This window comes from Salvelinus sp. IW2-2015, linkage group LG15, assembly GCF_002910315.2.
Source record: "Salvelinus sp. IW2-2015 linkage group LG15, ASM291031v2, whole genome shotgun sequence".
In the NCBI taxonomy this organism is placed as follows: domain Eukaryota; kingdom Metazoa; phylum Chordata; class Actinopteri; order Salmoniformes; family Salmonidae; genus Salvelinus; species Salvelinus sp. IW2-2015.
The window spans coordinates 23,801,633-23,825,186 of NC_036855.1; the positions used below are offsets into that span (position 1 = coordinate 23,801,633).

General features: G+C 42.9%; 1 protein-coding gene and 1 long non-coding RNA gene across 3 annotated transcripts in view; one reads left to right on the forward strand and one right to left on the reverse strand.

Annotated features, from left to right (window-relative positions):
• Positions 1–2,896: 2,896 nt before the first annotated feature.
• On the reverse strand, positions 2,897–6,233 carry LOC139028800 (uncharacterized). The gene is made up of 2 exons (XR_011481013.1): positions 6,149–6,233; positions 2,897–4,049 (listed from the first exon to the last, which is right to left on the reverse strand). It is a non-coding gene; the product is annotated as an uncharacterized lncRNA (long non-coding RNA).
• Positions 6,122–23,554, forward strand: part of LOC111974538 (MLX-interacting protein-like) — a 55,114-nt gene continuing 37,681 nt past the window's right edge. For both annotated transcript variants that reach the window (XM_024002297.2, XM_070447034.1), the window contains exon 1: positions 6,122–6,435. In XM_024002297.2, coding sequence (XP_023858065.1) covers positions 6,122–6,435 — 314 coding nt within the window. The remainder of the gene's footprint in view (positions 6,436–23,554) is intronic.

The window sequence follows — 23,554 nt, forward strand, 5'->3', positions numbered from 1 at the left end:
CACCTTAGTTTAACACCATACTGCCCTCCAAGCTCATCACTAAGCTCGACCCTGGAACTTGAAAAACTCGTAATTAAGCTCGAGACCCTGGGTCTCGATCCCACCCTCTGCAACTGGATCCTGGACTTCCTGACGGGCCGCCCCCCAGGTGGTGAGGGTAGGCAACAACACATCAACCACAATGGCCCTCAACACGGGGGCCCCTCAGGGGTGCGTGCTTAGGCCCCTCCTGTGCTCCCTGTTCACCCATGATTGCGTAGCCGCACCTAACTTCAACACCATCATTTAGTTTGCTGACGACAAGATGGTGGTAAGCCTGATCGCCGCCGACGATGAGACAGCCTATAAGGACGAGGTCCGTGACCTGCCAGTGTGGTGCCAGGACAACAACCTTTCCCTCAACGTCCGCAAGACAAAGGTGCTTATAGTAGACTACAGGAAACGGAGTGCAACGCATGCTCCCATTCACATCGACGAGGCTATAGAGCGGGTTGAGATCAAGTTTCTCTGTGTCCACATCACTAAGGAATTTAACATGGTCCACACACACCAACACAGTCGCAAAGAAGGCATGACAACCTCCTCAGGAGGCTGAAAAGATTTATCATGGGCCCTCAGATCCTCAAAGTTCTACAGCTGCACCATTGAGAGCATCTTGTATCTACCTCAATTATCCTTTACACCTGCACATCGACTCTGTACTGGTACCCTGTGTATATATCCAAGTTATCGTTACTCATTGTGTATTTATTCCTTGTGTTATCTCTATTATTTTTGAATTGGTGTGAAGGGCCCTTAAGTAAGCAGTTCACTGTTAGTCTACCCTGTTTGCGACGCATGTGACAAATACATTTTGATTTAAGTAGTCAACTGGGTGGGAATTCCTGAGTTGGGAGCAATCAGCCAATGAAGAAGAAAATGTACTACTTTAAAATGGAGAACCTCAATGGTGCTGCCTCAGACGCTGTAATGGCACAGATACAAAGATAAGTCTTAGCTCTATAGCCTGTTGTTCACACACTTATTTGCCCTCTCATTGGCTAGAATGGTCCCACCTGATCTTGCCTCCCACCTGCCTTCCATCTTTGAGGACATCAGTGGCGATTTTAGCATGTAAATCCTAGTGGTGCAAAAAAATAAAAGTGGGATGCATGCCAGCAAAGTCACCACACAACACTAAACAATACATTCATTTCACTATAACGGTGACAAACAGTGCCCACAAACTGTTAGGGCCTACATCAAGTTGTCCCAACACCTTACCACTGCTACACCTGGCTATAATTGGAGCCTTGTCTGGCAGCAAAACAGTTCATTCAGCCTCATTTACTGCCTTTAAAAAACAGCTGATATGGCTGACTTGCTTAAACAAATGTGGTTTCTACTGACAATTGAGATGTACAAACTATGGCATAATGGGACGAAAAGCAGATGAGGCAATCCGTAATTTCGATTAAGACATTAATGAGCGAGCTAGGACGGATATAGTCAATATAACTATTTGTTCAGCACTTTTGAAATGTAAAGCGACAGAATTCAAAACATGGGTGGTTCTTACAGTGTTCTCCCTGTACACCAAGTCAGAACCATAGGATAAATAAAGGGGGCATATAAGCAGACAATGAAAGCTCTTACAATATTCAATAATTACATTTCTCAAAAACAGGTTATAGGCTACATGTGCACCATCATGTCAAAACAGTAGTTGAAATTAAGAGGTGGAAATAGGCCAAATTATTAGGGTGAGGCACATGGGCTACTAACAGCTTACTACACAACATACACTTAGTATTACTTTTAATTAAAAAAAAACTTTTACCCCTTTTTCACCCCAATTGGTAGTTAGTCTTGTCTCATCGCTACAACTTCTGTATGGTCTCGGGAGAGGCCAAGGTCGAGAGCCATGTGTCCTCCGAAACACGACCCAACGAAGTCGCACTGCTTCTTAACACAATGCCCACTTAACCCGGAAGCCAGTCGCACCAATGTGTCGGAGGAAACACCGTGCGACTGTGTCAGATACGCCTGCCCGCCACAGGAGTGGCTACAGCGCAATGGGACAAGGACATCCCTACCGGCCAAACCCTCATGTGCGCCGCCCATGGGTCTCCGGGTCGCGGACGGCTGCGACAGAGCCTGAACTCGAACCAGGATCTCTAGAAAGATGCCCGCGTTCCGGATTTACAATTCTGAGTTGGATGAAAGTTCAAAACGTATTTTCCCAGTCTTAGTTAATTTTTCCAGAGTTCCCAGTTGTCAAATTTTGCCGTTCCAAATGAAGTTGTTTTGTGCGCGGCACAAATCATGCTTCATTAAGAGCATGGCCAATGTTGAATGTTTATTATTTTAAACTAGGAAAAGAGGCCCTTAATCTTAGACTTGGGACCACACAGCCACCACTGAATAGGAGGCTAATGATTGCTTTGCAATGCTTGCAGTTAGCCACTGATTCCTTCCAAACCACTCATTGTTGAATTTGCGATTTCCAACTTGTTGTGTAATGTTTATGTCCAATGGCCGATGCGCACCGATACGTTTTATCTATAATTTCTCTTCATATGACAAGGATTAAAAAGGATTTGTCAGTACATTGTCAACTTGATTCATGGTGATGACTGCTAGCTAAGATTTTGAAAGTCCAATCAAAGCTACTGTAGATATAACGTGATTTGATGTAATTCTGTGGCCAATGACCTTGAGCGTTCTTGGATGGGCACTTCTAATATAACTCTATGGCAGCACCCAAGGGGGCTTGAATTTTCGAGCTCTGCCCTTAACACAGAGCGTTGCGCCACCAAGTCTTTCTGCTGGCTTGTCCCACCACCACAGAAGCACTGAGCTAGGCTGAAATACCTGCATTTTGGAGCTGCCTTACTCGAAAAAACTAAAAAGAGACCATGTTTGTATGCAGTTTTATTAACTCAATGATGTATATATATATATTTACATTGTTTGCAAACTGATGTGACACGTATTAATGCCAAAATAACATGCAAAACAGGCACGCCCCCTGCCATTAACCCTTACCTAACCCATTTAAATGTTCAACTTTAATGGGGTAGGAAACGGGAGAGACAAAATGCATGGTACGTGCCTGAAGACCCTGAGCTGTCAACGGACAGTGAACTTGAAATTGATCCTGACGAAAGTGAGGAGAAAGAACCTGGGTCGTCAGGTGGTGTGAAGGCTTCCGAGCCTCACTCCAATGATCAGGAAGACTCTGGCCCAATGGGAGTATGATTCTTGGAGAAAGTGGATCCATACCTTTGGTTGATCTGTTTGTGGTTTTGAGTCTATGGGGACGAAAGTGGTGTCCTGCTTAAAGAAGTAAAATTCGTTTTATATTGGGTATTCGGTTTCCTCGTCAATAGCTATTGAACCAAGCATAACATGACTATGAAGATGGTATATTCTGAATCACGTGGATGTCAAAAAGTCCAAGGTCAATTAGCTACATGACAATATTTCTACCTAAGTAATTACACAAAAACAAATACACCCCCTCCAACACCCCTGTAGTAACATCTCTTCACAATTTTACCCACATGTACCAGCATACAATCCATTCTCCAACTAAATATTCACAATGTTTGCTAGTTATATTACACAGTACTAGAATTAGTCCATCCATAAAAATGTGAAATTAAACAATTAAACTGTAGGTGCAAACCTGTCTATGACTTCACTCTTTCCCAAGCGTGTTAGTATGAATATCCTTGTCAATTGTCATTCTATCTTGGTCTCCTAAGCCAGGTATGTAGATGTTTTAATGCACTGAAAGATCTCTCACAGCTGCTAACTGGGATGGTCAGCACAGTCTGTATGATTGCCTTGAGTGATGGGAAAATATCAGTGTCTAACAATGTATACACACAGGACATGTCAGAAGTGGCATCTTTATGTTTAGCAAGGACTAGTTCCTCTGGCTTGAGATGAATATGCCATGTTTGTCTTGTGTGGGCCTGCCCTCTCGAGATGTTCTCCCGTGTTCTCGCTCTGTCTTGTCCCCTCTCTTCCTTGCTGTCTGACGTTCTGCTGTATTGGGTTTCCTATATTATTACAGAGAAGGCATAGTATCAGTGCGGTAGCAATATGGAGTATCCTGAACAGACAAACATACAGAAGCAATATATGCACACACAACATGAACAGGCAAATAATGTTTACATTAATTTTTTCACTCAATCTTAAACCTGATTAACATTCAACTGTCTTACCCTTCACTAACCACAATACCTGTGTTCTCTCTCTGTCGCTTTAGCAACAAAATCTAAATGCGTGCAACCATGTGGCAAAACAAATGAGGTTGGCTTAGATTGTTTACATGTAAGCTATATTTAGTTTCCAATTTTTATTGAAAACAAATACATTTGCACAATGACCACTTGTTGTTTCAAATAAATCTTTACATTTGTTGGTTAGCTAGCTAGTGAATTTTAGCCATATTTGCATAGACATGAAATCAGTCAAAACACCTCAAAACAAGACATGGTATCAATAACTTGAAATATGCTGAAATAAACCACTTATTATTCCCACACATGGCAGTGTCATTCTTGCTAACAATCTGGCCATCCAGAATCACAACAGGCTGATTTAAGCCCCATGGAAGATCGCACATCATTTTTGTGACGTTGTCAGCCAACCCATCTATGTAGCTAGATGCTAAATAATTGTATTGTTAACACACACACACACAATCTATTCACTTCCTCCTGCAAATACAACAACCGTCTCAGTGTTAGCTCGACTGGGTAGTCCCTCATGTTAGTTAGTTAGCTTAACGTTATTTGTCAGTGCAGCTTTTGAGTCGACATGTTGAATGTAAATGACTCGAATCTGGATTACTGTGAAGTCAATAACATCATTATGGGCTAACAAAATGTGCTATAGTAATAGCAAGCGAACAAAGTTTACCTCCGGTTCTCCTTCTCATCTTTGCGCTCTCTCCCACAGAGATTGAGCCTGTGCACGGCAAAATATATTTTGGGGGGACGAATCAAAAATTACTTTAGAAAACCACCTTGTCTCCGCCTCCTAAAGTGCCACCATACACTGAAATGCTGGTTTTAGGCAGCACTAAAAAGACAGGGCAGACCAGGGCTCATGTTTGTAATATTCCTTGCAGTGTAGAATAGCTTATTTTACACTATCCCAGCAGGGCAAAAGACTCGGAACAGAGACAAAATCATTCGGGGCTAAAGCCCGGGCCTGGTGAAGACAATGCTTGATGCAATGCAGACCCGGAGGAGAGCGTGAGAATGAGCAGACACGGTCTGTCCTTTAGAGTTTTGATGCAGAGTGTTGCCGGATAAAGTCATGCTAGGGTATAAATGATCCTGTGAGAGCTTTTGTTCCGAACCCACTAAGGTGTTTCAGGTGCCAAATTTATGGTTATGTTACAGCAGTATGTAGAAGGGAGATTCAAGTGTGAGAAGTGTGCAGGAGGGCATGGGACAAGTGTAGTTTAAAGGGGAAAAGTGTGTGTTTCAATTGTGGGGGTGGCCATGTTGCTGGGGATCAGAAATGTCCTGTGCTAGTGAGAGATTTGAGCCCTGTGAGTAGTAGGCCTTGTTGATTGGAGCCCTGTGAGTAGTAGTTAACTTGTTGCTGTTATGGTCATTAGTTGTACCACAATGAGGGGAAGGAAATCCCAGAATATTGAATTGGTAGTAGCAGCAAAACTGGGAAACGCAGCAATATGGAACAAAGCGTCTACCACACGAAGACGACTACTCTCTTCGTCGAAGTTATTTTGAGCCTGCAGCTCGAGTGGAGGGTGTTTCTGTGATACTCCAGCCAATCACGTTGGCAGACATGACGGCGCAACAGTTAGTCCCTTTAGCTTCACTGGAAATACTTCGATACCAACAACACTTTTGTTAGCTGTAAGCAAGCTATATATAGCTAGCAAAATAGGATACTGAAAAGACTGGCAGTGGCTGCCAACAATGCAACGTTTCTCAAAGGGTGGAGCAAAACTGGAAAATGTATTCGAAAGAGCAAAGTAACATCATGTATGAATAACTTTATTTTAACTCGCAACTACTAGCTATGAGAACAGCTAACGTTAGCAAATAATTCCAGAAGAACTAACGTTAGCTAGCTAAATAACTAAGACATGGCTACCACCAGGGAAATACAATACCGAAGCCCCACAGTGCGTATCAAGCAGGAGCAGGACGATGACTCGGACACGGAGGAGTCTCACATTGGTTTCAAGAAGTCGGATGGACGCGAGTCGCAGATAATCCACAGTGGTCACTTCATGGTGTCCTCGCCGCACATTGAACACCCACCAAGAAAAGGTTACGATTTCGACACAGTCAACAAACAAACCTGTCGGACGTATCACTTCGGGAAGAAGTGTACATCACATCTCTCCATTGACGCGTCGTTGACAAAACTTTTCGAATGCATGACCCTTGCATACAGGTTTGTGTATTGGTTGGTTTTCGTCAATCAATTAAACGTGTAACGTTTGCTAACTAAATAGTTACCTAGCTTCCACGCATTGCTTTACTGAGGTGGCATAAATTGAATGGGCTACATCTTGGACTGTGTTAAAAAATATGCGTTGTCCATACCCAGCTACCGAAATGTGAAGTTTGTTTTGCATGGCCCGGTGCTCCGGTTGAGTGGAGATGTTTGAAGACCAATGGACTAGTCTCAAAATATAAACTCCGCCCACGCGGTGCACCGGGACATGCAAAACGAACTCGTCCAATGACAACTAAGTGGTTTTATTTTCTAAGCGAATCACAAGTTGGACGAGCATTTCCTTTTCCAGTGTCTCTCGAGTATTTGATCCCACGCCCAAAGCATTGGGTGTAGCTGAAGTCACGGGTCTAAATTTCTTAAACACAGGCTACAGTATAGTGGCATACAACAACAACCATAGTCTAATTAATGCTTTAAATGTAATAATTCGATGCAGCTCCTTCGCATGTAGTGTCTGTCAATGTCAAATGAGAAGTTATTAGGCTTGCCAGGCTACTTACTGAATTTAGTTCAGTTATATCTATCCTGGGCGTGGCGTTTGGTCGGGAACGATGTGGCTTGGTAGCCAGGCTTAATATTCGGCATATGCTAAATATTATGTGTTGTGCAGTTGTCCCAAGATCAACTGTCTGTGGTTGCAGTATATTGTCCTGTCCTACTTGCAGGTCTGGGGCCTGTTGCACAAAACTAGGATAAGGGATTAAGCCAGGATATCTTGGTGATCCTGGCTCAATTGATCCGTAATCCGGTTGCACTAAAGATGGATAGGGGGCAGGAGGATATGTTATGGTATAAATTACCATGGAGATTTATTCTGTGGAGCTAGCCTGCTCCAGACCAGGCTAAATTCCAGGATCTATTTAATCTCATCCCTAATGTCAGTCAGCAGTCACCACAAATGGAAACCAATAGTTATTTCACTGCTCACTATACATTGTTATCACATATAACTAGACCCACTGTTATTATTTAAACGTTTGTGATCATTAATTTCAATGATTTTGGATAAAAAATGATTTTTAGATAATGTTGCTATCATTAGATAATTTACAGTTTCCCATAGACTATAAGGCTATATATAAAATGATAGAATATTAGGGCCACAGAGGGGAAAAAAACACAAGTSAWAATATTGTAACCAGTTGTTTTAAAGGAGGACAGTTGTTAAAATGACAGATGTGGGGCATTTCGTGAAATTGTACTTCAGTATGGTTTCATAAACAAAGACATGCTGATGTGCCAGAATATTAAGTATCACATTGTCATAAGTATCAAAACTGTAAAAACAATATGTAGCTTTTCTGCAGAAAGAACCAGCCTCATAAATTTATGACTTTATCCTTTTTCTTCAGTGTGGCCCTAGTACTCTGTCATATAAACAAATACACATTCCATATGAATATAAAAACACAATGTGTAACATTATGTTCCTTTATTGAATAAGGACAAAASAAAGCAGGTAAACCATCAGCTCCTTTCGAAACTGAAGTCACAGTGACTCTACAAGATGGAAAGCACAGAATCCAAGCATATTATACAAAATGATACATACACATTCAAAGGTCTGTATATAACACACCCTGCATGTCTGCACACTAAAATAAATGCAGGACAAATCCATACACGTCAACTGAACAGACAAATGAATGGATGCAGTAGCCTCCCTGCAGCCTTGTATTACACACAGTATACCGCACAAACATCATAAGAGGCCAAATTCGTCAAAAAACGAACCCAAAAAAAMCCAAATTCCTCTGCCACCGCAGGACATATTTAACCAAAATTGAAAGCACACATACTAACTAAAATAATTCAACACATATTGGTCCCTCAGCAGCCGACCACTGTCGTCATCAGGGAAGATTGCCGGATTGTCCCAGTCCATGGCTGGTGGCACTCTGGGGGCCCTCTCCTTCCTCAGGTAGGCCACATTGTGGAGGACAGCACAAGCCACAGTAATATCACATGCCCTAACAGGGCTGACCCTTAATTTGTGAAGGCAGTGAAAGCGTGCCTTCAGGAGGCCAAAGGTCATTTCAACTCTGGCCCTGGTCCTGGCATGGGCATGGTTGTAGGCCTGCTGTGCTTCCTGGGGGTCTGTGAAAGGTGTCAGGAGAAAAGGCTGGCAGCCATACCCCCATTGCTTCTCACAGACCATATCTCTAGCTACCCCACGATACTAATAATTTCCACCCATTTCTACCACCATCACTACAAATCTCTCTCTCCCATTCCACATCTTACTTCTAACCTCTTATAAAACACTAGACCTAATGAATATCCGTTTCACACTAATCAGCCCATCATGGTACTAATACAAACTTATGGCGCAATTCTCTTCTGTGGCGCTGCCTCCACCCTTGTGCATAGCACTGGACATTAATTCTTAGAGTCCCTAAAATTGCTTGTGTATCATCTGACTGACCAGGCCATTGATCACTTTGACTGACATCCACAACATTGCTGATCACACAGTCAGCATTGCAGACCATCTGAAATCATAAGATGAGGAATATTACACCAATCAATGCACATCACTGCAATGCAGAGTGTTCGTCAATGGACAATATCAAAAAATTATGTTCACCTGAACATTAATGCTGTGAAAGGATTTCCTATTCACAAAATCCGCCTCATGGGCACCTGAGGGGGCTTTTATCCTTATGTGTGTGCAGTCCACTGCACCAATGACATTGGGGAAACCTGTCACACAAAGTAATGAGTATCCTACTATGTGTTAACAGTTGTCCTGTAATTTGTAGATCCTCTTACCTGCAATCCTATAAACTCCTCTTTGATGTCACAGAGTCTTCTGTGGCCAGGGAAGGAGATGAAGACATCTGCTAATGCTTTATAGCCAGACACACACTCCTTATTGTGCGGCAAATTGTGGCCTTGTTCAGCTGTTCTGCATCCCCCACTGAGTACAGGAAGCTCCACTAGCAAAAAGCGCAAGGCCACACAAAACATTTGCTCCACACTCAGTGCATGGCTCCGTGCAGTGCGGTGCTTAATCCTGGGACCCAGTAGTCTGCATAGATACACTGATGCCATCTGCAGAAAACCTGTATCTCATATAGATGGTCATCAGGGAAGGCCAGTGGGTCCAACCGTCCCTGAAGACCCTTTCTCGCCTGAAGGCTCTCCTCAGCACAAGTGCTTCTTCATCCACCACATCTCGCACGAATGGGCATGCCATTGTCAGAGCAGAAAGGAACACACAATTTTGGGCCTTCATATAGGCTAGTGCCACACCTTGTGCTGGGGGGTGGGCAAAAGAGGGCGATGCCTTATAACGATGACTTGGTTGTACTGATTGCTGGGAAAATAAAAAAAAAAACTTAGAAAGATGCCCACGTCCTGTGTGCTCACAATAAGAGCTCATATGTCATGGCTCACTTGACTTACGAGAATATACCTAATTTTTATTTTGAGCTGTGTCATCTTCTTTGAGCTGGGGAGGAAAGAAAAATAATGATTAATACATTGTGGTTACAGTTAGCATACAGTGTACATTGAAGGCATATCTCACCTCCCTCTCAATTTTTTATTTCAAGGTCCAGTTCCTAATTGTCCTCTTTTTTATTTCGACTCCAGTGCAAGATTTTCCATCTTTTTCTTCTTGTACTGATGTCTATGTCTGCCAGTTCTATTTGGCGCCGGATGTGTTGCCATACAAATTTCTGATAGCTTGTGAGCTCTGTGAACACAATACAATTAGCGCAGCTGGAATTTGGCAGGATGTGTGGTCCTTTTATTAATACGCACTATGTTGCCAGGCTGGTTTTCCCACTGTATAGCATCTGGTCTCTGTAAAAGAAATTAGATTTTTTGATTTTGATGAGGACTCCTCACCATTTAGAGTAAATAGTACTTTCACAGTCTTAACATGATACCTCATGCCTTCTGGAATCCAGAGAGATGGTCTCCTCCTCATCATCGTCTCCATCATGTGCTGTTGCTGCTGCACTGGGGCCTTCACCCTATCACATTTAATCGGATTCATATTGAAGCTAGTAGACAAGACATGCCAGCCTACAGTATCTCCTTGATGGAGTACTCACTGGATCAGCATCGTCTGTGCTTGTGCTGTGGCTCTAACAGGAACACAGTGCTGCCAGACACTGCAAGGCAATAGGTAAACCAAAGTCAGACAGTCCAAATTGATTCAATATGAATGTGGTTGTATCCCATGTAGAGATGGAAGGACATACCTTGAAGAAGCGGGTGGCATCTTGGGAGGAACCTATGCTCGTCTCTTTCCCCCCAGGGATCCCCTCAAGACGGGCCTGCCTTTATTTAGCTCCAAGGCCATTCCTCTGCTGGGGTAAGGTCAGCCTTTGGTGACCCACCACCCGTGCCTTGTCTGTGGTATCTTTTTTCACTGCTAAAACAGTACAGACAATGTGTGAGCAGGCACCTCTGGGTACAATATATGCTTGTGCTTTGTTAAATATTAGTCAGGGACCATACCATTCTGCAGAATGTTTCTGTATTTGATTTTGACCTGCTGCCATGTCCGTTTTGGCCCGTTCATGTTTATCTAACACACACACACACACACACACACACACACACACACACACACACATTTAATGGAGTCACACTGCAAAAAATTACTTGGTATTTTGTCTTGTTTTCAGTAAAAATATCAAAAAATTTATCATAGCTTTATACAGTGTGATTGAGTTACTTTACACAATTTCACTCATATCTGCAGTGCATTTCAATTAAAAAATTAACCGTTTCATAATTACAGTACAACTGCATTTTTGGAGATGTGAATTAAATATTTGAATTGTAATTGTGATGTTTCAGCGAGCAGCGTGAGTGTGTAATTGTGCACTACTTACGCATTCAGGCGGTCTGCAATACTTTGCCACGCTTTTTCTCTTTGCTTTATCACTGTGCGTGTTGCCTTTCTTCTTAATTATAATCTTTTACCTCCTCGTATGCCTCCATGAGGATTTGTGCTTCCGACGGGGAAAAGTACGCGGCTCTAGTTGCCATGGTAAATCAGTTAATCTGTGATCTGTGGCGGGGTCTATTTGAGTGAGCCTGAGCGCGCACCTATCCAGGATTGGTTTCACTGGCTTAATGAATCCGTGTCTGCTCATCCTGGCTTGGTCTTTGTGCAACCAATTAAGCCTGGACGCACATGTTTTGGCTTCATTGAGCTCAGCTGAGTCATTTATCCCGGATGTCTTAATTCTACTTTTGTCAACAGCCCCTGTCTGGATAACTTGCATAGTTGACATAAACAGTTTGACAGTTACACCGCACTAGGCACTACTTATCGGCATAACCTTCCGTTATTTTTTTAAACTGTTAAAAATGAAGTCATATTTAAACCATCTAATAATCTGAAGAAAAATCTTTGTACACAGAAGGTAACGCGCCCGAAAATGTATTGTAATGAAACAGACAGGGACGGGGTCTCGAACCCTCGACTCTAGCCCGAAGTCCCGCGCGCTATCGACTGTGCCGCAAAAGCATGCTCGAGCGGCAGAGTCGATTTCCGCGCTTATAAACCAGGTCGTTACACTACTCCCTCCTTTCAAAGAGCGCGTCCTCGCGACTTTACGTCTTACAGGAACGCGCTCACCGGCCAAGCCCACGCACATCGTGGATGCGAGGTCCGATCACTTCGACACCAGTGTAATGAAACAGACAGGGAGCGGGTCTCGAACTGATTTCCTTCTAGCCCGAAGTCCGGCGCGCTATCGACTGTGCCGCAAAAGCATGCTCGAGCGGCAGAGTCGATTTCCGCGCTTATAAACCCAGGGTCGTTACAGTATTCTCCAGCAGGTAGCGTTTTGAGTTTTTTTGTATGGAGGTCAATGAATGTCGAATTTGGTCAACCAAAAATGTGTCTTTATATGCTATGTGAGGTTTATTTGATCAAATAGAAGTTTCGTAATGCTTCGGCTGTTAGGAGTGTACTGGTATAAACGTGTCATCCCGGCAATTTTGAGAAAAACCACTATCAGAATTATGCCTGAGGGTGCAATCCGGAATCCTTTTGACGTCGCTACCCCTAAATCCTAACCATAACCCTAACCGGCACCGTAACCAATTTAAATGGAAACTTCAATGGGGGTGGGGTAGGGACGTCCCAAAGATCCTAGTAGCAAGGACCGTTGTGGTTCACACGCGTATCTGCCCTTTCTTTGATGCCTCCTCCCGACTACCTTCCATTTTTTTAAGACATTTATTTTCATTGTTAAAGCGGCCAATGAAGTATCTGGTTAATATAATGGAACATTTGCGGCCATAATTTTCAAACTAGCAGAGATCCCACTCTGAAAGTTTGATATGCCTGTAGAGTATATTATGTTCAACTATACACGTGTGTGTCTAATCCAAGATGGCGTAGCAGTCGTGTCCCGTGTATATATCTTTTTTTCTACACGTATATTTAAAAAATATTTTTCTTAACCTCAACTTCAACATACTCTCCTGCAATCCTCCTCACTCAATGTGGTATGGATCTGCTATTTTCTTTACTTTTGTACTGGAACCCCCAACAAAAGCTAGCCAGCTAACTAGCTAGTAGTCTGCTAGCGGTCATCAGCTACCTTTAGCCCGGATAACTCTCGCCAGTCTGCACAGCATGACTCAAACCAGAGCAAATCGGACCCTTTTACCACACGGAGCCCTGCTGATCCATGACGACTGGTCTGCCGACGTAACAGCACGAGGGGGCTACAACAGACTTGTTCCGTTGCGACGTCACTCTAAGGCCCTTCTGCTAGCTTGCTAGCCCCGGCCCGCTAGCTGTCTGAATCGCCGTGTCTCCGGCCCGCCGTGCTACTCACTGGATCCCTATAATCACTCGGCTACGCATGCTCTCCCTAATGTCAATATGCCTTGTCCATTGCTGTTTTGGTTAGTAATTATTGCCTTATTTCACTGTAGAGCCTCAAGCCCTGCTCAATATACGTTAGTTAACCCTTTAGTTCCACCTCCCACACATGCGGTGACCTCACCTGGTTTAAATTATGTTTCTAGAGACAATATCTCTCTCATCGTCACTCAATGCATAGGTTTACCTCCACTGTATTCACATCCTACCATACCTTTGTCTGTACATTATGCCTTGAATCTATTCTACCATGCCCAGAAACCTGCACCTTTTACTCTCTGTTCCAAACGTACTAGACGACCAGTTCTTATAGCCTTTAGCCGTACTCTTATCCTACTCCTCTGTTCCTCTGGTGATGTAGAGGTTAATCCAGGCCCTGCTGTGCCTAGCTCCGCTCCCATTCCCCAGGCACTCTCATTTGTTGACTTCTGTAACCGTAAAAGCCTTGGTTTCATGCATGTTAACATCAGAAGCCTCCTCCCTAAGTTTGTTTTATTCACTGCTTTAGCACACTCTGCCAACCCGGATGTCCTAGCCGTGTCTGACTCCTGGTTTAGGAAGACCACCAAAAACCCTGAAATTTCCATCCCTAACTATAAACAATTCCCGACAAGATAGAACTGCCAAAGGGGGCGGAGTTAGCCTGCAGAGTAATGTCTTACTATCCAGGTCTGTGCCCAAACAATTTGAGCTTCTACTTTTAAAAATGCACCTTTCCAGAAACAAGTCTCTCACCATTGCCGCTTGCTATAGACCACCTTCTGCCCCAAGCTGTGCCCTGGACACCATATGTGAATTGATTGCCCCCCATCTAGCTTCAGAGCTTGTGCTGTTAGGTGACCTAAACTGGGACATGCTTAACACCCCGGCCATCCTACAATCTAAACTTGATGCCCTCAATCTCTCACACAAATTATCAATAAACATACCAGGTACAACCCCAAATCCGTAAACACAGGCACCCTCCTAGATATCATCCTAACCAACCTGCCCTCCAAATATACCTCTGCTGTCTTCAACCAGGATCTCAGCGATCACTGCATCATTGCCTGCGTCCGTAATGGGTCTGCGGTCAAACGACCACCCTTAATCTCTGTCAAGCGCTCCCTAAAACACTTCAGCGAGTAGGCCTTTCTAATCGACCTGCCCCGGGTATCCTGGAAGGATATTAACCTCATCCCGTCATTAGAGGATGCCTGGTTATTCTTTAAAAGTGCTTTCCTCACCATCTTAAATAAGCATGCCCCATTCAAAAAATGTAGAACCAGGAGCAGATATAGCCCTTGGTTCACTCCAGACCTGACTGCCCTTGACCAACACAAAAACATCCTGTGGCGTTCTGCATTAGCATCAAATAGCCCCCGCGATATGCAACTTTTCAGGGAAGTTAGGAACCAATATACATAGGCAGTTAGAAAAAGCTAACCTTTGCTTTCCTAACAGAAATTTGCATCCTATACCACAAACTCCAAAAAGTTCTGGGACACTGTAAAGTCCATGGAGAATAAGAGCACCTCCTCCCAGCTGCCCACTGCACTGAGGCTAGGAAACACTGTCACCACCGATAAATCCGCGATAATTGAGAATTTCAGTAAGCATTTTTCTACGGCTGGCCATGCTTTCCACCTGGCTACCCCTACCCCGGTCAACAGCCTTGCACCCCCCCCACAGCAACTGGCCCAAGCCACCCCATTTCTCCTTCACCCAAATCCAGATAGCTGATGTTCTGAAAGTGCTGCAAAATCGGGACCCCTACAAATCAGCCCGGCTAGACAATCTGGACCCTCTCTTTCTAAAAAATATCCGCAGAAATTGTTGCAACCTCTATTAACTAGCCTGTTCAACCTCTCTTTCGTATCGTCTGAGATTTCCAAAGATTGGAAAGCTGCCGCGGTCATCCCCCTCTTCAACGGGGGACACACTCTAGACCCAATCTGCTACAGACCTATATCTATCCTACCCTGCCTTTCTAAGGTCTTCAAAGGCCAAGTTAACAAACAGATCACCGACCATTTCGAATCCCACCGTACCTTCTCTGCTATGCAATCTGGTTTCCGAGATGGCCATGGGTGCACCTCAGCCACGCTCAAGGTCCTAAACGATATCATAACCGCCATCGATAAGAGACAATACTGTGCAGCTGTATTCATCAACTTGGCCAAGGCATTCGTCTCTGTCAATCACCACATTCTTATCGGCAGACTCAACAGCCTTGGTTTCTGTAATGACTTCCTCGCCTGGTTCACTAACTACTTCTCCGACAGTTCAGTGTGTCAAATCGGAGGGCCTGTTGTCCGGACCTCTTGCAGTCTCTATGGGGGTGCCACAGGGTTCAACCTCGGGTCGACTCTTTTCTCTGTATACATCAATGATGTCGCTCTTGCTGCTGGTGATTCTCTGATCCACCTCTACGCAGACGACACCATTCTGTTTACTTCTGGCCCTTCTTTGGACACTGTATTAACCAACCTCCAGACGAGCTTCAATGCCATACAACTCTCCTTCTGTGACCTCCAACTGCTCTTAAATGCAAGTAAAACTAAATGCATGCTCTTCAACCGATCGCTGCCCGCACCTGCCCGCCCGTCCAGCATCACTACTCTGGATGGTTCTGACTTAGAATATGTGGACAACTACAAATACCTAGGTGTCTGGTTAGACTGTAAACTCTCCTTCCAGACTCACATTAAACATCTCCAATCCAAAATTAAATCTAGAATCGGCTTCCTATTTCGCAATCAAAGCATCCTTCATTCATGCTGCCAAACATACCCTTGTAAAACTGACCATCCTACCGATCCTTGTCTTTGGCGATGTCATTAATAAAATAGCCTCCAACACTCAGACTGCATCCAATTTGCTATCACAGTGCCATCCGTTTTGTCACCAAAGCCCCATATACTACCCACCACTGCGACCTGTATGCTCTCGTTGGCTGGCCCTTGCTTCATATTCGTCGCCAAACCCACTGGCTCCAGGTCATCTATATGGCTTTGCTAGGTAAAGCCCAGCTGGTCACCATAGCAGCACCAACTCGTAGCACGCACTCCAGCAGGTATATTTCACTGGTCACCCCCAAAGCCAATTCTTTCTCTGGCCGCCTTTACTTCCAGTTCTCTGCTGCCAATGACTGGAACGAACTGCAAAAATCACTGAAGCTGGAGACTCATATCTCCCTCACTAGCTTTAAGCACCAGCTGTCAGAGTAACTCACAGATCACTGCACCTGTACACAGCCCATCTGTAAATAGCCCATCCAACTACCTCATCCCGATACTGTTATTTATTTTATTTATTTTGCTCCTTTGCACCCCAGTATCTCTACTTGCACACTCATCTTCTGCACATCTATCACTCCAGTGTTTAATTGCTATATTGTAATTATTTTGCCACTATGGCTTATTTATTGCCTTACATCCCTTATCCTACCTCATTTGCACACACTGTATATATACTTTTTCTATTGTATTATTGACTGTATGTTTGTTTATTCCATGTGTAACTCTGTGTTGGTGTTTGTGTCGCACTGCTTTGCTTTATCTTGGCTAGGTCGCAGTTGTAAATGAGAACTTGTTCTCAACTAGCCTACCTGGTTAAATAAAGTTGAAATAAATAGAAATGTGTGTGTATGTGTAACAGTATAGCTTCTGTCCCTCTCTTCGCCCCTACCTGGGCTCGAACCAGGGACCCTCTGCACACATCAACAACAGCCACCCTCGAAGCATCGTTACCCATCGCTCCACATAAGCCGCGGCCCTTGCAGAGCAAGGGGAACAACTACTTCAAGGTCTCAGAGCGAGTGACGTCACCGATTGAAACGCTGTCACCGATTGAAACGCTGTTAGCGCGCACCACCGCTAACTAGCTAGCCATTTCACATCGGTTACATATGTGTGCACACTCGATGTCGGAAATTTACATACACTTAGGTTGGAGTCATTGGAACTCGTTTTGCAACCACTCCACAAATTTCTTGTAAACAAACTATAGTTTTTGGCAAGTCGGTTAGGATGTCTACTGTGTACAAGTCATTTTTCCAACAATTGTTTACAGACCGATTATTTCACATATAATTTAATGTGGCACATATCCAGTGTGTCAGAAGTTTACATACACTAAGTTGATTGTGCCTTTTAAACAGCTTGGAAAATTCCAGAAAATGATGTCATGGCTTTAGAAGCTTCTGATAGGCTAATTGACATCATTTGAGTCAATTGGAGGTGTACCTGTGGATGTATTTCAAGGCCTACCTTCAAACTCAGTGCCTCGTTAGACTGACCAGGTGAAAGCTATGTCATGGAAAGAGTAGGTGTTCTTAATGTTTTCTATACTCAGTATATAACTTATAAATGCCTCATGAGCTTACTGTAAAACTTCAATTCAACGTCGAATCTCAAATAGCCGCCTGTCCCTTTTTAATAACCAAACAACCGAACACATTTCAGCACCTAGAAGGCCAGCATCCCGGAGTCGCCTCTTCACTGTTGACGTTGAGACTGGTGTTTTGCGGGTACTATTTAATGAAGCTGCCACTTGAGGACTTGTGAGGCATCTGTTTCTCAAACTAATGTACTTGTCCTCTTGCTCAGTTGTGCACCGGGGCCTCCCATTCCTCTTTCTATTCTGGTTAGAGCCAGTTTGCGCTGTTCTGTGAAGGGAGTAGTACACAGCGTTGTACTAGATATTCAGTTTCTATGCAATTTCTCGCCTTCATTTCTCAGAACAAGAATAGACTGACAAGTTTCAGAAGAAGGTTCTCTGTTTCTGGACATTTTGAGCCACAAATGCTGATGCTCCAGATATTCAACTAGTGTAAGAAGGCACAGTTGTATTGCTTATTTAATCAGAACAACAGTTTTCAGCTGTGCTAACATAATTGCAAAAGGGTTTTCTAATGATCAATTAGCCTTTTAAAATTATACACTTGGATTAGCTAACACAACGTGCCATTGGAACACAGGAGTGATGTTTGCTGATAATGGGCCTCTGTACGCCTATGTAGATATTCCATAAAAAATCTGCCGTTTCCAGCTACAGTAGTCATTTACAACATTAACAATGTCTACACTATTTCTGATCAATTTGATGTTATTTTAATCGACAAAAAATGTGCTTTTTTCTAAGTGACCCCAAACTTTTGAGCGGTAGTGTAAGCTTGTTTTGCTCCAATATTTGTAAACAAATAAATCTAAACAAACACTATACAGTGTTAATTTTTTTTTTAAAACCTTTCCTTGCCCAAGGACCACCTCTTGGCAAACTGGCAGCCCAGGGACCCCCATTATACGTTAGCCCCCCCCCCACAAAATTGAAAGAAGTATGTGCATCACATACTTTAATGTGATTCCTGAAATGCCGAGCCTGTTGGAATATTTTTAGAAATTTAAATTATACTTCTGTTACAGTGTTTGCTAGTTAGCTCAGCTGCTTGGCTATACATTGCCTTCACAAAGTATGCCTACCCCTTGACTTATTCCACATTTTTGTTTTTTTACAGCCTGAATTCAAAATGGATTACATTCATTTTTATTCTCACACATCTACACATAATACCCCATAATGACAAAATGAAAACATATTTTACATCTGGATTGTACAATATTTGCACTTAAAAAAAGTAAAAATTCTTCAAGATCTGTGAATTTGGTTGTTGATCATTGCTAGACAGCCATTTTCACGTCTTGCAATAGATTTTCAAGCCAATTTAAGTCTGTAACTAGGCCACTCAGGAACATTCAATGTCGTCTTGGTAAGCAACTCCAGTGTAGATTTGGCCTTGTGTTTTAGGTTATTGTCCTCCTGAAAGGTGAATGTGTCTGTTGGAAAGCAGACTGAACCAAGTTTTCCTCTAGAATTTTGCTTGTGCTTAGCTCTATTCCATTTATTTTTATTTTTAATAAAAACTCCCAGTCCTTGCCGATGACAAGCATACCCATAGCATGATGCAGCCACCACAATGCTTTAAAATATGAAGAGTGGTACTCCGTGATGTGTTGTGTTGGATTTGCCCCAAACATGTATTCAGGACATAAAGTTAATTTCTTTGCCACATATTTTACAGTTATACTTTAGTGACTTATAATGAACAGGATCCCTGTTTTTGAATATTTTTTATTCTGTACAGGCTCCCTTCTTTTCACTCTTATCATTTAGGTTAGTATTGTGGAGTAACCACATTGTTGTTGATCCATCCTCAGTTTTCTCCTATCATTCAATTCTGTAACTGTTTTAAAGTCACCATTTGCCTCATGGTGAAATCCCTGAGTGGTTTTCTTCCTTTCTGGGAACTGAGTTAGGAAGGACGCCTGTATCTTTGTAGTGACTGGGTGTATTGATACACCATCCAAAGTGTTACAAATAACTTCACCATGCTCAAAGGGACATTCAATGTCTGCTTATTTTTACCCAACTACCAATATGTGCGCTTCTTTGCGAGGCATTGGAAGACCTCCATAGGCTTTGTGGTTGAATCTGTGTTTGAAATTCGCTCCTCAACCTTACAGATAATTTTTTGTTTGGGGTACAGAGAGGAGGTAGTCATTCAACAATCATGCTAAACACTTATTGCACACAGTGAGTCCATGCAACTTATTATGTGACTTGTTAAGCACATGTTTACTCCTGAACTTATTTAGGCTTGCCTTAACAGAGGGGTTGAATAATTATTGACTCAAGACATTTCAGCTTTTCATTATTAAATATGTACTATGCAGAAATCGCTCCACCATTTCCCTTTTGCTAAAATGTTATGAATGCTGTTTCCATCTGCTGTTGACATCAGGATATGATTTGAGAGCACTAGTTAGTTCCAAAAGTGGTTATAGCTTTGACTGCACGCTGACAGTGAATTCAGAGCCATTCAGTGGCTAGCCACACTACTAACATAATTTTACCAGGTTCCCGTGAAGCAAATGTAATGACAGTCCACCACAACATACACAAGACTTTCCTGATTAGCAAGGGGTAGTCTGTTTTAATTTCAATGTGTATTAGAAACACAGTTTGAGATCATTGTGAGGAGATTTCGTTTGAAACAGTAACCAAGGCAGGCTGAGCATAGTGAAGGGTCAATTGGCTCCAATTAATGTAATTTCCTCAATATTATGAGCTGAGAAATAAAGTTGACATCATGAGAAATAAGATATTCCTCTATTTTCTACTGTAAGTAGGCCTATGTAATAAAACATGTTTATTCTGTTGCTAGCGATATTCATAAAAACATTGAAATAAAAATGATTTTTGTGGACCCCCTGCAGTACCTTTGCAGACCCCTAGGGAGCCGCGGACCACCAGATGAATACCCCTGGTTTAAACAAGGACTTTGATTATTGGATAGTCAGTCCTTGCATCCATAGCTCTGTCTATACATTTGAGAGTGGTTACATTTCTCCATCCCTCAGATTTTTACAGAAACGGGGGCGGGAAGATGCTTATTGCCGCTTTAAAGGAGCCCTGGGTAAGAGCAAAATGTCATAAATATACTAACTTTGAGAAATTATTTCTTAATTATGCTTTTGGATACAAAGGTAAAATATGTCAACAATCCTTCCTCCAAAGGACTATTCTATGGTTTACATTTTGTGAAAATCCCCCAAATCATGGTCTTTTTTTGTCTGCATTTTATAAGGAATCACTCGGATGCAGTTTTTTGTCTAGTGCCAAACACAGACAGACATATACACACCCTGTTTCGCTGGACCCTGGATTGTTGGGATTTTACAGCCCGATGTTTAGCCATGCTTGATGTGCTGAGTGTGGAGAGGTCACTTGACACCAGACGCCCAGGCAATGCAAACAGCCTGAGCACCACTTTGCTGACAGGGGTTTTGCAATAAAAGTCGGTGTTGCTCCTTCTCGGAACACCCTCAACCCATGTCAACACATGATATGACACCTGTGCAAGGGAGATTGCATTCCTTTAAAGCTCTCTGCTTGCCAAGGATTGGCACCATCGCACATCCCACAACCTTTGCTCTAGTTTTACTGCAGACTAGGTTTAGTGGATGTAGAGAACAATGACAGATGTTCAGAACCTGAACTAAATGTAGGTGGTAGGGCCATGGTGCAGGTACATAATACAAACTTAGCCAATTAAATCAAATGCATTTTTTGCGCTTTCATTCTCATAAGCTAAGGTCACCCCTCAGTGATATCAAGCTAAGGTCACCCCTCAGTGATGTCAGGTAAGCGCTGCTTGACAGTATATCTCTAGTGAACCACACCCTTTACTACTTGGTCGATAATCTGGATTCCTTTAGCACTTTGGCTCTCTCTTAGAGCAACAAAAGTGTACTGCAATGTAGACGGTCCATGTACACCCTGTTTTGCTACATAATAGGACAGCGCCTGAAGAGTCCACCATAAAATCAAACTCACTCCTCTTTTTTTCTTACACTGCATTTGAAGATGCACATGAATGTGGTAGACTGGCCCAGTTTAAGGAACCACGACGATTCTGTCAACCTTTTTCACTCATAGTAGTTGCACATTGGCTGGGTGCTTCTTCAAATCTACAAATGTCCTCCATCTATGACAGCCCATGTGAGGACACTTGTTGCTCCGGACGCCCACTTCCTACCCAACCCCCCAAGTGAAAGGCAACACTGTGCGGGTGGGTGATTTATTTGTGCCGTGTCAAGCAATTTGAGGAAGTGCCAAGGTCAAGAGTGAATGCCAATGTGCAACTATTATGAGTGAGAAAGGTTGACAGACCCGTTGCAGTAACTTAAACTGGGCCAGTCTACCACATTCATGTACACTCTTGACCTTGGCACTTGCTCAAATGGCTTGACACGGCACAAATAAATCACCCACCCGCAAAGTGTTGCCTTTCACTTGGGGGGTTGGGTAGGGCGTCCGGAGCAACAAGTGTCCTCACCTAGGCTGTCATAGATGGAGAGGTTTTAAGGCCTGGTGTCCCCAGGAATCTCCAATGCAGTGGCTAGTGGCTACATTTGTAGACATGTAGCCAAGTGGATGGGTGATACGGGCATCCGGCTCAGGTGGCTTTGTACCCATCAACTTGGCTTAAGTGGAAGGACATATCCTTGACTCATTGATAGTTTCAGTTCACTTGTCAGGGGACAAAAAATACCTTTAATTCCATTTCTATGCAAAATACATAGTAAATAGAGTCTATGCCCATTGTCATTGGGTAATTTAAACTGAAAAACACTTGCTAGAGTTGCGAGGTAATTTGCTAATTGATGGACTGCAAGCGCCACTTGAGCTGCGACTCGCGCTACCGAAACAGGGCCTGGTTTCCCAAAATCATCTTACGGCGAAGTTCATCTTTAGAACCTTCGTAGGAGCTACGTTAAATCTCCAAGCTGTTTCCCAAAACCATTGTTAGTAAAGTTGCACTTTGACGCTCGTAATTTACCGACTGCCTCAGACCTCTCATAGAACCAGCCCCAACCTGGCCTCCGAGGCAATACGAACCAGCTAAGTGTGTCGTTTAGATGTTTTTTGCATCTAACGAAGATACCCGCTAAACACAGAATCAAGATGTTTGTCTCTCTGACCGCCGATAACTTCAGTATGATGTTGACTAGGCTACAAATACAAAGTTGCCAATGTCTTTTCAGTTGTTACAAATAAGCAAAGGATAAAAATACGTTTCAGATAAATACAGTATAGGCTATATAGGCCTATATATTTAAATCCCATTTAAATCAATTTCATGTTAAATCAATTGAGTTTTATATTTGGCTAATTGTAGGCTACTTTCTGTAATATTTGCCTCAATATACTTAATGTGTAGGCCTAACAGCATGTGCACAATGATGTGCCAAATCTGTGATTTTAGTGCGTTATTATTGGGTAAGCATTAGAATAACCCTCCTATATTTGCAGTCATGGGTGGTAATATCTCTCTAGGAGCTGATCCATTCTCAGTATTGTGAAAGAATTCTAATGTTAAGGTAAGATTTTAATATATACTGAACAAAAACATAAACGCTATTTTTTTTTGCTCCGTTACAGTTCATGTAAGGAAATCAGTCAATTTAAATATATTAACCAATGGATTTCACATGACTGGGAATACAGATATGCATCTGTTGGTCACAGATACCTTAACAAAAATGGGCCTCAGGATCTCGTCACCGTATCTCTGTGCATTCAAAATGCCATAGATAAAATGCAATTGTGTTTGTTGTCCGTAGCTTATACTTGCCCATACCATAA